General features: G+C 37.9%; 1 protein-coding gene across 2 annotated transcripts; it reads right to left on the minus strand.

The window, feature by feature from the left end:
- Positions 1-812: 812 nt before the first annotated feature.
- LOC107681636 (SLIT and NTRK-like protein 4) lies at positions 813-5,924 on the minus strand. Of its 2 annotated transcripts, XM_016477954.1 has the most exons (3): positions 5,184-5,924; positions 2,469-4,799; positions 813-1,947 (listed from the first exon to the last, which is right to left on the minus strand). In XM_016477954.1, the coding sequence occupies exons 2-3, from the start codon at positions 4,758-4,760 to the stop codon at positions 1,939-1,941; spliced, it is 2,301 nt and encodes a 766-aa protein (XP_016333440.1). In that variant the 5' UTR covers positions 4,761-4,799; positions 5,184-5,924; the 3' UTR covers positions 813-1,938. The 2 variants fall into 2 exon arrangements, with proteins under 2 accessions (XP_016333440.1, XP_016333439.1); XM_016477953.1 differs by lacking the exon at positions 813-1,947 and having other exon boundaries at positions 2,083-4,799.
- Between the last annotated feature and the right edge of the window lie 7,592 nt (positions 5,925-13,516).

Genomic DNA, 13,516 nt, shown 5'->3' on the forward strand with positions numbered 1-13,516 from the left:
AAAAGTGCTGCTCAAGTACTAAATCTTAACATGTCAACGCAGACAGGATCCAAAATAGAATTAATTATTGTGAAGAAAAATCCCCCATCGCACGTTTGCACAGTTAGTGGTTTCTGCATAAACCTTTGCACATGTTAGCCTAACAAGCCAAAATGTTATTTTAGACATCACACATGATGTTTCGGATTAAGTACTTCATGTTTTAGATGAAGTACATACGAGAAGGACTGTCAAGAGCCTTTCTAAAGCACGATCCTGCTATCATCAAATGGAAACACGCTGTTTTTTTTTTTTCTGCTTACATTTCTCTCTCACACACACACCATCAACAGGCAATTCAAGTAACATTTATGGTTCTCTTATCTGTTGCCAACTCAAGTCAAGTGACCATCGGCATCTTAGATTAATCTATTTTTTAAACTAGAGAAGGTAAGACCTTTGGAAACCTGAACCATATTCCAGAGAGCAAGAGTGAGTGTTTAACTGCTTTAGTAAATTAAAAATCTACAAGACACTTCATTTTCCAAATTGTCTGTAAGAGCATTCAGGGCCTTTTATTTGAGAAGCAACTTTAACGATCAACCAAACATGATAACACTTCTGTAAACAGAAAAAAAGCAGAAAGAAAGAAAAGACAGAGCAAATTAGATTGGATTTTAATACCTTGACCTCAACAGGATTGCACAATGAGATTAATAACCAATATACAGATTTCTCATGACTGATATAAAATTTGATTTATTCTATCTCTCATGGTACATTCTATTTTAAACAATCATTAACTTCATATTTTAAATAAAGACTGAATGAAATTAAGCCTTTTCTTTAAAATAAAAATCAAGCTCTCTCTTTCTGTAATATTCATTTGAACAGAAAACAAAATAAAGATTTCAAGCTAACATGATTGAGCGTAATAATATTGCACATGAAAAGTGATATGATTCTGATCAAATCTGCAGCCTTTTCATAAGGTGAGTTAAGTCTCACAGTTGTGCCGATAAAACACAGTCCGTTCCACAAGTACAATAAATTACAGCCAATTAGTACTTTATTCCCACAATGCATCTGCACTATCCAGAATCATATCACGTTAATGCACACTTATTTGGTTGCATATTGTTAATAAGAAACCTTTTACAAGTTGCTCTGGGATATAAGAAGAAGCAAACTGTTAGATGTGATATGCTAGGAGGTCTCACCTCGTGCAACGTGACAGTGAAAATGACATCACCGTCATCTGTATACCTCTGTCGGTCAGCCACCAGCAGAATTCAGAATGTAACTCAGGTCAGAAGAGAATTTTAGATTCAGAGCTTGAACTAAGAGCCTGTATCACTTATAGCATTCAAAATGTCCCTTGAAATTGTTAAATAGTACCAATAGTCTTTAAATAATTCTGCATAGAAAAATAAATTAAATATGAAGTTAAACTACGAATTGACAGGTGACAGTGGTCATCAATGTTTTTTTTGTTTTTTTTTTCTTTTTTGATTTTCCCGTATTTTTCTTGAATCCACTATGTTTTTCTTGATGAGACTGTTGAAATAAATTGTCGACTGTTGTAATTTACACAACTGCCCCACAAATACAAACAATGTTGACTTACAAAATAAATCCAGATACGCTTACATGGCAAGCAGCTGTTTAGTTTCTCTTGAGTTCATGAATGACCTGTCATGTGCCATAACCAAACACTTCAAGAAGAATCACATTTCAATAGAACGATATCAAATGGCTCTTTACAGGTAATTGGGATAATCCAAAATGTATGGATGTTGGCTGCCAGTACCTTCATATATAATCAAATCCAAGAGTTTCAAGTCCCCAAAAGTGGCAAAATATAATCCAAGAGAGGGGAGTCTGGGGTATTCCACCACTTTCAAGCATTTGCCAACTTCCATTTCTTCCACTCCATTTGATATTGTCATCCCAAGATGCCTAAAAATACTTCCAACCAAACACAATGAAGAAGGGTCAATATGAAGTACACTCAACACTGTTTCATGACCCAATCATTTGGTAAAAAAAAAAGTTCAGTGGAATTTGATGGAATTCATAATCAATAGCCGCAAACTACGACTGTTTTTAAGGATACTGACTGATGTGATTCTTAACTCTTAATGGCATCACAACATAACAATTGTATGCAATTTTAACACAGCCAATGATGCTAAGGGAGTTACGTTTTGTGTAATGAAACATGTCCGGTATTCCATTGGTCATTAAGATTTGTCTTAAGGCACTTTTGTCATTACGGGGCAGGTGAAGATGATGTTCTAGAATTTACTAAGGGCTGTCTGTTCCTCTAATACTTGAAGGTAGTCTGGGATCCCCATTTTTGCCTTTAGTTCATAATAATCACTTTTACGCTGCTCAATCACTATCTTACTGTGGTTGCCCCCTATCAATGATTTTTTCATTTTTTTGTCATGTGGTTTCTCAGGGTAACGGATCTCAAAGCCACTCACCCCTATACTGTTGAAATCCTTTTTGCTCTCCAAGTAGTTGTGGAGGAACATGCTGTCTCGTCTCGGTAAGAACTCGTCCAGCTCGTCAATGGTGCTTAATCTGTTCATGGGGTCCAGGGGTAGAGAGTCCTTTTCTTTGTCGGCACTGTTGCATAACATCATTTTCTGTCTCTCTGAATCTACAAATTTGAAGCCTGACTCTGAGTCTCTAATTCCACATGTGTGAGCGTTGCTCATGTGCTCGATGGTCTGCGGGATGAAGGTCTCTCCACCCAGGTCGTCCTTCTTGTTAGATTTGTGATTGTGCCTCCTGATCTGGAGAGGCATGGAGCCGCACTCCTGGTTGCCGAGTCCCTCCTGTCTTCCCGCTGGCTTTTTGTTCCGTCTCAACACAAAGACCAGCAGGCAGAAGGCCACAAAGACAGTGAGGATCAGAACTACCAGTATACTCAATATCATAATAGACAAGGGCACAGGACCACTGGGAGGTGCCTTGCCAACTCCAGCCGGTGACAGCGATGTGAGGACAGGGGTGGCGCTGGTCAGGATGAAAGGAGGCCTGGCTATGAGCTTCGGGCACATGATCTCATTTTTCAGCTCTCTCAGCTCAATGTTGGAGAATTGCACTGGAGACACACACTTGACCCCTTTGGCCGCGACCCCTTCATTCAGCTTTTCAAGCCAGAGTTTCAAAGCCACTAAATCGCAAGAGCATTCCCAAGGGTTGCCATCTAGGTCTATCTGAGTGAGAGATTTGAGCTGGTCTAGGACGCCACTCACAGGCAGAGTCATGAAGTGGTTGTTCTTTAGATTCAATCTGGCAAGAGAAACGCCTGCAAAGATGTAAGCAGGCAGGCTTCTGAGCACATTGTTATTTAGATACAAGAGCTGCAAATTTGGCATGGAATCAAATGTCCCTGCTAGCACCTCCTTTATGGCATTGTACTCCAAATACAGATATTGGACGTTACTAAGCCCAAGAAACATTTCAGGGTGCAGCTGCTCCAGCTGATTTCCATTTAGGTATAGCCTACGGAGGTTGGTAAGATTTGCGAAAACACCTTTTTGGACGGTGGATATTTGATTGCTGCCCAAATGTAATAAATCTAAACCTTCAAACCCTTGGAAGTCAGTGGGACTGATATCTCTGATGTAATTACCACTAAGGTGCAATTTCTTGGCATTTGGCGGTTTAGGTACAAGATCTGCTAGACTCTGAATGTTTCTTTCTTGACAGCTGACACTAATGCCAAAGTCAGAAGGGTGCGCTTTGCATGTGCAGGGCTGGGGGCAGGAGAGGGGAGGGCTTCGCGTTTGATAGGACACGATTTGGCCATTTTTAACTGCGACAATCCCATTGACATATATTTTGGAGGGATTGGTAGTTTTGGGTGCTTTGGTCACTAAAGGTGCAATGGTTGAAGGTGCCACGTTAGACATGGTTAGCCCACCCTCAGGCTGGGAGGGGGGCATCCGTACATCAAAGTCACTGCCTGTCCCCATGGGGCACAGCTCCTGCTTATTCGTCTCCTTTAAGAGTCTGCCATACAGGTCACTAGGGGTCTCACAAATAGCCTCTCCAATGAAAATGTTATAGGGCATATTCTCCAACCAGGCTTTCAAAGGCAACAAATCACAAGTGCAATTCCATGGGTTGTCATCCAACTGCAATTCTACTATCCGCCCAATGTGCTCCAGAACTCCAAGATAAGGAAGCTTCTGTATCCTGTTCCCTCTTATGTCCAAGTGAGTAAGGGAGGCGAATCGGAAAATGTTCTCAGGTAGGCTTTGAATCAGATTGTCATTTAAAATGAGAACCTTCAGTTTATGTAATTTGTTGAAGGCTCCTTTCTCAATGAACTTGATTAAATTGTAGTCAGCCTGGAGGTATTCCAAGTTCTCGATCCCTCGGAATGTGTCGGCACGGAGTTCTTTTAACTCATTGTTATTTAAGTGCAACTGTTTCAATGCACTAAGCCCCACAAAGGCCCCTCCCTCAATGTTCTGGAGTTTGTTGTTCCCCAGCTGGAGTGAGACTGCGTGTGTGAAATTCACAAAAGAGTTGGGGTAAAGGATGTACAAAAGGTTGTTCTGGAAATTCAAATGGTAGAGGCTGGACTCTGGCGGCTGCAGCTGTGTAGGTCTGTACACAGTTATTTTCTCACAGTTCACATAGAGGACGTTCTCGATGGACATGCAGGAGCAAGCGCTGCAGGTTTCAGCTCTGAGGTCCGAATCTGAGTCACAAAATGTACCCGATATGGAAAAGGCCAACAGAACAAGCAGCAGCATTTTGCCTTTTACAAATCCCCCAGTAAACCATTTAGTAACCTTAGAGGGGGGAAAAACAAACAAACAATCAAAACACATGCCTGTTTCCCATTGAGTCACACAGCTAATGCCAAGATTTTACAGCAGGGGTGTTTAAAAAGCCCTCTGCGCACACAAAGAACTTGGAAAAACCTGTTATGTGCCTTTTGGATTCAAGCATAATATCTGAGACTACACTGAACATAAATGTATCTGTATTTACCAGCACCACAATGATACAAAAATATAATTTTAATACACTGACGTATTGTGACTAACACCGCAATTAATGTATGCATCAGCGTATTTCTAAATACAGTGCAAAGAAATTATGACCTTTGGATTCTCAAGCTTTGCCAACAAATAACTGAATATATATAAAAAAGATAAGAATTCAACACTCACCGGCAATGTTAATATTTCCTCCTTTTCAGAAAGCACCGGACACTGGGAGCGCCAAGAGAGGGACTATTTCCATTCAGTCAGGTTCAGATTTCAGTCTCAGCCTCTCTCGTCAGGCTCCACTTGTACAAAACATATATTGTGTCATAAAATCCCAAGGTTACTGAGCTCTTTTGAGGCATCTCAAACACGACGCATCGTATTTGAACTGAAAAATTAATTCGTTTCAAAACCAAAATTAAAATGATGAAATAGCAAGTGGTGAAATTGGATGCAAAACAAGTCCAACATTCTTCCGTTAAAAGAACTGAACATCAGTTTAGACGCAATTTGAACTGACGGTTCGCTCAACAGTTCAGGAAAAACAACTGATACAAATCTTAATAAATTAATCGCAACGATCCATCGCGCGTCGCGGCTCAACCCGATTATCGAAAATCGGAAATCGACTCCAGTTGATTACTGCCGTTTCTTGGGATTATGCAAGTTGCGAGATAAAAGAAAAAGAAACTACTGCGCCCTGATGTCAGACCGACGAGAAAATTAATAATTCAGATGAGTAAAATACGCTCGAAAAAGAGATGCCACCCTATACCACATCATCAAAATAAGCATTGTTGGTGCAGTCCTCGTCCGAATAATGAGACCAGTCTTATAAACCAACTATTCCACCTCGTCTTCTTCTAAGTATGTTGGTTTTGTTGCTGCATTGAGCTTCCCACACGGTGAAGCGGGTGGAGAGAAAATGCAGAGATGCAGAGAGAGAGAGAGAGAGAGAGAGAGAGAGACAGAGGGAGAAAGCGAGGAAAGCGTGCGAGGGGAGGGGGGGGTTAACAGGGCGAAAATATTAAGGAACAAAATTCAACTTCAGACACCCCTTAAACACTCACTAGTGAACATTATAGCATTATAGAACATTATAGAACATTAGAACATTAGCTCTGCCAGTGTGTTTCGTTGAGGGATTTCTGGAAATGGTGACCCGTAATCTTTAGTTGGAACCTGGCCAGTTCATTGCGCGCGTAACAGATTTCCTGACAGCAGCGCGTATTTTTACAATTATTTCTTTTATTTATTTGCTCTTCATTTTACAATATTTATATTACTCGCGCGCGTGCGTGAGTGTGTTAGAAAGACGGAGAGAGCGAGAGAAGGGAGGGCGAATATCGAACATATTGAAGAACAACATTTAACTTCAAATATCTCTGAACCACTCAATAGTGAACACTACAGAGCTCTCTTTCTCATGTGTTTTTCGTTGAGGGATCTCTGGAAATGGTGACGCGTAATCTTTAGTTGGATCACGGCCAGTTTGTACGCGCCCGGTTGCCTGGCAGCAGCAGGAGGATTTAACGCGTGGGATTCTTTATTTTCTTTATTTTACAATTCTAAGATTGCGTGGCTACACGGCACCGCATTCAGAAACTGCGGCAAAGTCACACACAGTGGCTTGAGCTGTTGCACGCGCTCTGCAGGCACAGCAATACATCTTTATAGTTTGACAGTTCGCCAGGGATGGTGATTCATTCTTGATAGACAACAGGTGCACCGTTTTATCGACTTCTTGTCTTTCCAATAACCTGAACATTGATTTGTGCTCATGCATGTGTTTAATTGACTTTATGCCGTGCATGATCCGCAATTGGGAGCAGTTATGATTAAACCTTTAGATTATTAAGATGTAATAGGAAAATAGCGGACACAGATGAAGTGTCCGTGTCTGTTGTGTCCACATGGATCTGCAGTGGGTTAATGTTGAACCAAGAAAAAAAAAAAGATCAAACACGGCGCCCTCATCTGGCAGAAATAAGTGAGATTTAGCTCATAAAATGGATTGAATTCCAAGCTGTTGTTTTTTTTTTTGTTTGTTTTTATATGTTTAGATTTGCTTTATATTTAATCCATGGTGTGCATGATGGGATATAGGGGAAATGGGGTGAGCTGGTAAAAGGTGAGGTTGTCACCGTCTGTCTCAGAAACTGATTTCAGTCAAAAATCCAATTGAATAAATGTGTTTTTCTCTCTGGTAATAAACTGTAGAATAGTTTAAAAAATATATAATACCAACTAAAATTCATACTTTATGTTGAGGATATGTGAACACACTAATGATTAACTTAATAATGTAACAAAATAATTTAACTAAAACAAGGACAAGCATTCACATTGTGGCCCACTGGGCTTGGATCCAAAAAAAAAAAAGAACACGGCAATTGTGCGTATTGTTCAACCGTGGTCCTTCAATATTGTAAAGCCTGGTGAATCGCTGAAAATAAGACATTATGAGGTCATGTGATGTGATCTGTTCTGATTCTGTGTGCTGGAAGCCGTCGCTTCAGACATTCATTTACTGTATACAAGAAAAGAGAATTTTCAAAAGTTATAATTTTCTTATAAAAACTGTGGTTTATTGCATGGCACACACACACATGGCTGTCCAAATGGTAGACACACATTCCATAATGTTTGTGCAAGATTGATTAAACATTTCAAACCGTGATTGTCTTTATAATAATAATAAAAAATGGGTCAGTGAGATTTTTTAATGCTTTTAGTCATGTGTGTGTGTGTGTGTGTGTGTGTGTGTATATATATATATATATATATAATGAATGATAAAATGTGAAATAATGATGAATTGTTTTTTCAGGATTTTGTGAATAGAAAGTTCAAAAGAACAACAATATTTATTTTAAACAGAAATCATTTACAACATTATAAATGTCTTTATTGTCACTACTAATCAGTTTAATGTGTCCTTTCTATTACTTTCAATAAATAAATAAATAAAAGCACACTAACCCCAAACCTTTACAATAAAATCGTTTACATTTAGACAGAAAAATAAGTATTTCATGTCGATTGAAAAATGGCATTATTAAAAAAAAAAAAAATGATATTAAGATTTTTCTTTTATTAATGATATTAAGATTTAATAATTCATGCTTCAGACAGTTCTGAGCACCTCTGAGCGTTTTGCGGATTAGCATTTTCAGGAAACAGATTAAATCATTTGAAATTTGGCTAAAACTCTATCACGTATTAAGACAGGAAATGGTATGCATGAAATAGGTTGACACATCCGCCTAGAGGGACGACAACTAGAGAAAGAAAAACTTGAGCAGACAGACAGCAATCCTGCAATATGATGCTCAGTGGGAGCTGTGGGGACATGTTTATCATGGCCAGAGCCTCTAGAAGTTTAAGAAGTGATGCTCCTATGTGGTGCTTTGCTGCATGAGTTCTCCCACAGCTCGGAGTCAGATTTACTCAGCTGTCAATTTCATTTGTGAGCCACTGTGGCTTAATATGCTTCCAAAGAATTCAACTGGAAAGAGGAAGACAGCCACATGAGCGGTTTGTTTGTGCTGTTATGATAGTTGACCAGGCATGACAAGGGATGACTCTAATTCGATTTTTTTCATTAATATATTCATTAATATACTTCAACAGCAAAAATAAACAAATGATGATAATAAAAAGTGATTATATCCATGAATAGGCTATTGAGGCCCATGTGCCTGCCTGGGCAGCTGGGTGAAGCAGTCGGCCTCAGGTAATCTCCTCTATCTCTGTGGAGGAGGGCAGCTTGGCATTTTGAAACTCTGGCAATTTTTTCCTTATACAATAAATGTATCGTAAACGAAAGGTCAGCCTTTCACCGGTTATCACTTTGACTTTTTGACGTTTCTCTCCACCCCCTTAGTAAATATCAAACTGTTTCTTCACACAGGGCCTGTGTTTATTTTAAATAGGGGCAGATATTGGCTCAGCATTCATGCTGTATTAGTAACTTTTTACCCAGCATTAATGTGACCTAAGTTTGAAAATACTTCAATAACATCTTTTAGCACCATTGTAGCATTTGTTTGTATCGCTGAAATATACGACACCAGTAAATAATGAAACCTGTTAAATGGATGATTTAGAGAAAACATGTTAATTAGTTTTGCATTTAGACCTTGAGTCAAAATTCTGAATCATATGAGGATTGATAGCAACTTTGACCAACACATATATTCCAATATTTAAAAAAACGTCCAGATGAAACATACTGCATAATACATATCCCCCTGGTTTCACAGACAAGGCTTAAGCCTAGTCCTACACTAAAATGTAAATCTGAGCTGTTTCAACTGAAAGAAACTTGCACTGACTGATATTAAAATATAGCAGTGCCTTTGTTCTGTCTCAAAAAAGCACACCAGTAATATTTTTTTCTAAGCATGTTTATAAAAATTACTTAAATGTCCTAATTTACATATGGCCTAATCCTGGCTTAGTCTAAACCCTGTCTGTGAATCCAGGCCATAGTGTCTGGGACTACAGTGATTTCTCCCTTTTTTCTTCTCCATCTTCACTATATATATATATATATATATATATATAAGAAATCATTAAAAGTTAGGTTTTTATAATTTAATTAAAATAAATTGATTTACTAGGCCCTGAATTACGTTTAAACCTAAACGTATCATATTAAAAATCTAATTGTCTGAACCCTATATGTATTTCAGGAAGTGCTTAAAAGCAACTTTTTAACTTTCGTACTGTTGGGTGGTACAGTAAACTAAACTTGATTTTAGTCGACATGGTGTTAAAATATATCTTCAATCTGCTTAAGTTTTGCAATCCTTACAGTTTAAACTGTACCAAAGTTTAATTTGGCTTTTAAGTTAGAACTGTGCCTATAGCTTAAAGTGTTTAACTACCTTTAAGATGACAAAAATATTGAGTATTAAAACATAGTTGGTAAAGATAAAGATTATTTAAAAGACTGCAGAATACTAATTATTTATGTAATAATTATAAGTTGTAGTTGTAAAATATTCCCAGATACCACTTGATCTGAACTCCACCTTCTTAAGGACAAGACAGAACAACAACAAAGCCCATGCAAATAATATGCCTCTATACAGACACGAAGAATTATACTATAGTAACCCAAGTGTTCAATGACAGAGTTCACAACAATTCCATTTGCTATTTAGCATCAATAAAATAAATAGTTGACATGCATAACTAATGAGGGCATTATTTTGGCCTGGAGAAAAAATAAAAAAAATAAAAAAGGGCAGTTGATTTGTTCACATGTATATTGCAGATGCTAGTTTTGGTTTCAATAACATATATAACCTTTTCTGGGTAGATGCTCCATCATTCACATCACTGCCATCCACAATCTGCAGGTTCAGCCTCCATTTCTATTTTCTGAGAATTTCTGGATTCATTACCTTTTCATGGGATAACTGCCTCTCTGTGGGACACAAACATAAATAGCACAATTATCAGCAAAGATATTAACAAAACTGACTGCCATAGGTTAACCATATTTTCAAAACTCCAAAGTCAGATCCTTTAGTGTACTGTACCTTTATGCAATATGCACATGTATGTGCTTAAGCACCCACCATATGCATTTCACTGACATGTCAATGTACTTGGTGCAATATAACCAAGTACTGTACTGTATGAATTCAAGGTGCTTGCATTTTTTAGTAATTCCATTGTGTACAGCTTTATAGTTCTAATCTAGACTAGACTACATCTCAGAGAAAAAAAATATTATAATTTTCCTCCAATACTTTTGTCAGACAGCTTTAATTAATTCTCAAATGTTGCATTGCTTATCCAGTGAAAACAATTAGCTTACAGTATCGCTATACAGATTAATCTACCCAATTGTATATAGTTAAAATTAACTTTAACATGAGCAAATTGCAAAACACATCAATACAGCTGTAATCATAACATCATATATACAACACTGACAGGGAATCTTTGAAACATTAGCTGATCTATATAGTGACAGAGGCTCTTGCAGTCCAAAACAATTATATAATTGTATATGTCACTTAGTTTCTATGGAATATTAGCGTATGAATTATAATAAAGAATTACCTGCACTGCTGCCTCATTCATCCAGTGCTCCACTCAGTGATGTTGGTCTGTCTTCGAGCCCGTCTATAAAATCATTGTCGTTTAAACTTTATGTAAACTTTATGTTAAGGTGCTGGCACATTTTCACTTTTTTTTTTTGCATGCACAAAAGCGGTACTGTGAGGTTCAAGCACAATCGCGCATGTGGTATAATGAATTCCGTTTTAGTACAATAGGCCAATTAAAAAAAAAAACAGGTTTTCGGCTTCCGGATTGACCCACGCTGGGTAAACGTATTTCTAGTAGCAGTGATGGCTACGCCTAACAAGAACTAGTTCACAAATTAAATATCATGAAAGTGTTTGAAATGTCTTGGTGATTTATTGGTGAGGCTACAAAGCTCTAATTAAGAGACAAATGTAAGAACTTATTCTAAATGTTGGCGGTTAACTTGCTTAAATCATTCTCTGTGTCTGTTTTGGTGCGGCTGTGCATTATCACACTCCATTTGAAAACTTAAGAGCTTTTCGTGATGTGCTGCAGAAATCATCGGCTAGCAGCTCCCGTCTCACACACACCTGATCCGCTGATACTGTCCATATTATTGAGAAGCCAGACCGCTAGATCGCACCATGGACGCGAGCATATTTCTGGACATATCATATCACATAATCTCACAATTATGTTTCATCTCATTCACTCATATATGCTCCTGTCGCTATCATCTAAATCTTTAAATATGCACAGTATAAAAAAAATATATAAAAAATTGCTGTTGCACATTTTGTGCAATATGCACATGTATATTCTGTTCTGCTTACTGTAGATTAATTAAAAGACTGCAATTACTGTATGTTAAGTGGACTTGGAAATAAACAATGAGTTAGTTTCATTTTAATCTGTCAAGATTCATTAAAATACTGAATGCGGGATATAATGTTTCTGAGATTAATACATGCTATATATTTAAAGGTGCCATAGAATGGAAAACTGTATTTACCTTGGCATAGTTTAATAATAACCGTTATGTACATGGAAATGACATACCGTGAGCCTCAAACACCATTGTTTCCTCCTTCTTATGTAAATCTCATGCATGCAAAAGACCACTGAAAAATAGGCGAATCAGAACATAACACCGACTGTGACGTTACAGTCGGGATCACTAATATGTACGCCCCCAACATTTGCATATACCCGCCCATGTTCTAGGCCAGCCGGACCTGCACAGCCAAATCATCAGAAGTTCTGCAGGTATTGTGAAGAAACAAGCGAGGACAACAGCGAAAATGGCAGATCATGGAAATAAATGTTATGTTACAGGCTGTGCAGGGATGGGTTGGTGTCTGTATTCAGAAAGGCACGGAAAGCAAATAGCGCGTTCTAATAAAATAACGCCAGCCACTAAAGGGACATGGTTAGCTGCTAGTAGCCTGTTACATTACAGTACTTAAGATTTCACTTACCACATAAACAGAGTAAGGAGAGATGACTGAGGATGATGGCGAATGATTTACAGATCCTGAGCACCACTGACAAGCATCTGATCTTGTAAATTGTGTGGTAAGTACTGCCGCTGTAGTTTACACAGATCACGTGCGATCGCAAATCTCGAAAGTGAAAGTAAAAAGCGAATGTGCATTCGAAAGCAGTTTCAATGCCCCGCATATTAATACCGGCTCACTGATCTCCGCATTTTATATACAGTATAATTACCCAACGATATAACAGCGGAAGTATTGAAATATATATTTTTCCTGTGTTTCCTACCTGCTGTGTGAGCTACTGAAATGAGCTGCACTGTGAAACAGCCAATCAGAGCAGAGCTCAACATTGAGCTGCACTGTGAAACAGCCAATCAGAGCAGAGCTCAACGTTATTACACATGACCCTTTCAAATAAGGTAATAACAGACCATTTCATTCTAGAGACAAATCCTAGGGTTGTAAATGGACATGTAAAACCGTTTCTGGAGATTTTTTTGCCTTTACCTAAGCCACATACCTTCTAGATATCAGAGAACAATTAAAAATATTGTATCAATGCATTCTATGGCACCTTTAAATTATACTAAATTTGCGACAATATTATAATCCCGACAGAATATAATGGTGAAACCAAGACATCGTATATTGATTTAAATAAGCAAAAGGTCTAGAATTAGATCATTATTGCAGTGGTTAATATGTTTCTGGTATATGTTTGACAACATTATTTTAAGCCCCTAACTAATGCAGTGAGTAGCTTTTCATTTATCAAACAACCATGTTGGAAGACGTTCCCATCATGATGACAACGCCAAGTGACAAGTTATTAATTGTATGCAGCTCAATGTAGTGTATTAATTTGAATTATTTTTATTTATTTATTTATTTTTTCACAGACATAAGGTTGTTGAAACAATGCACAACAGCTAAAGGTGGTCCAAATTAATTTCAGTGTATAATCAGAGTATA

This window comes from Sinocyclocheilus anshuiensis, unplaced genomic scaffold, assembly GCF_001515605.1.
Source record: "Sinocyclocheilus anshuiensis isolate Anshui unplaced genomic scaffold, SAMN03320099.WGS_v1.1 scaffold2682, whole genome shotgun sequence".
Classification (NCBI taxonomy): domain Eukaryota; kingdom Metazoa; phylum Chordata; class Actinopteri; order Cypriniformes; family Cyprinidae; genus Sinocyclocheilus; species Sinocyclocheilus anshuiensis.

Excerpts from the sequence above, each read along its gene's own strand:
- LOC107681636 (XM_016477953.1), bottom strand. The coding sequence starts at position 4,760 with ATGCTGCTGCTTGTTCTGTTGGCCTTTTCCATATCGGGTACATTTTGT.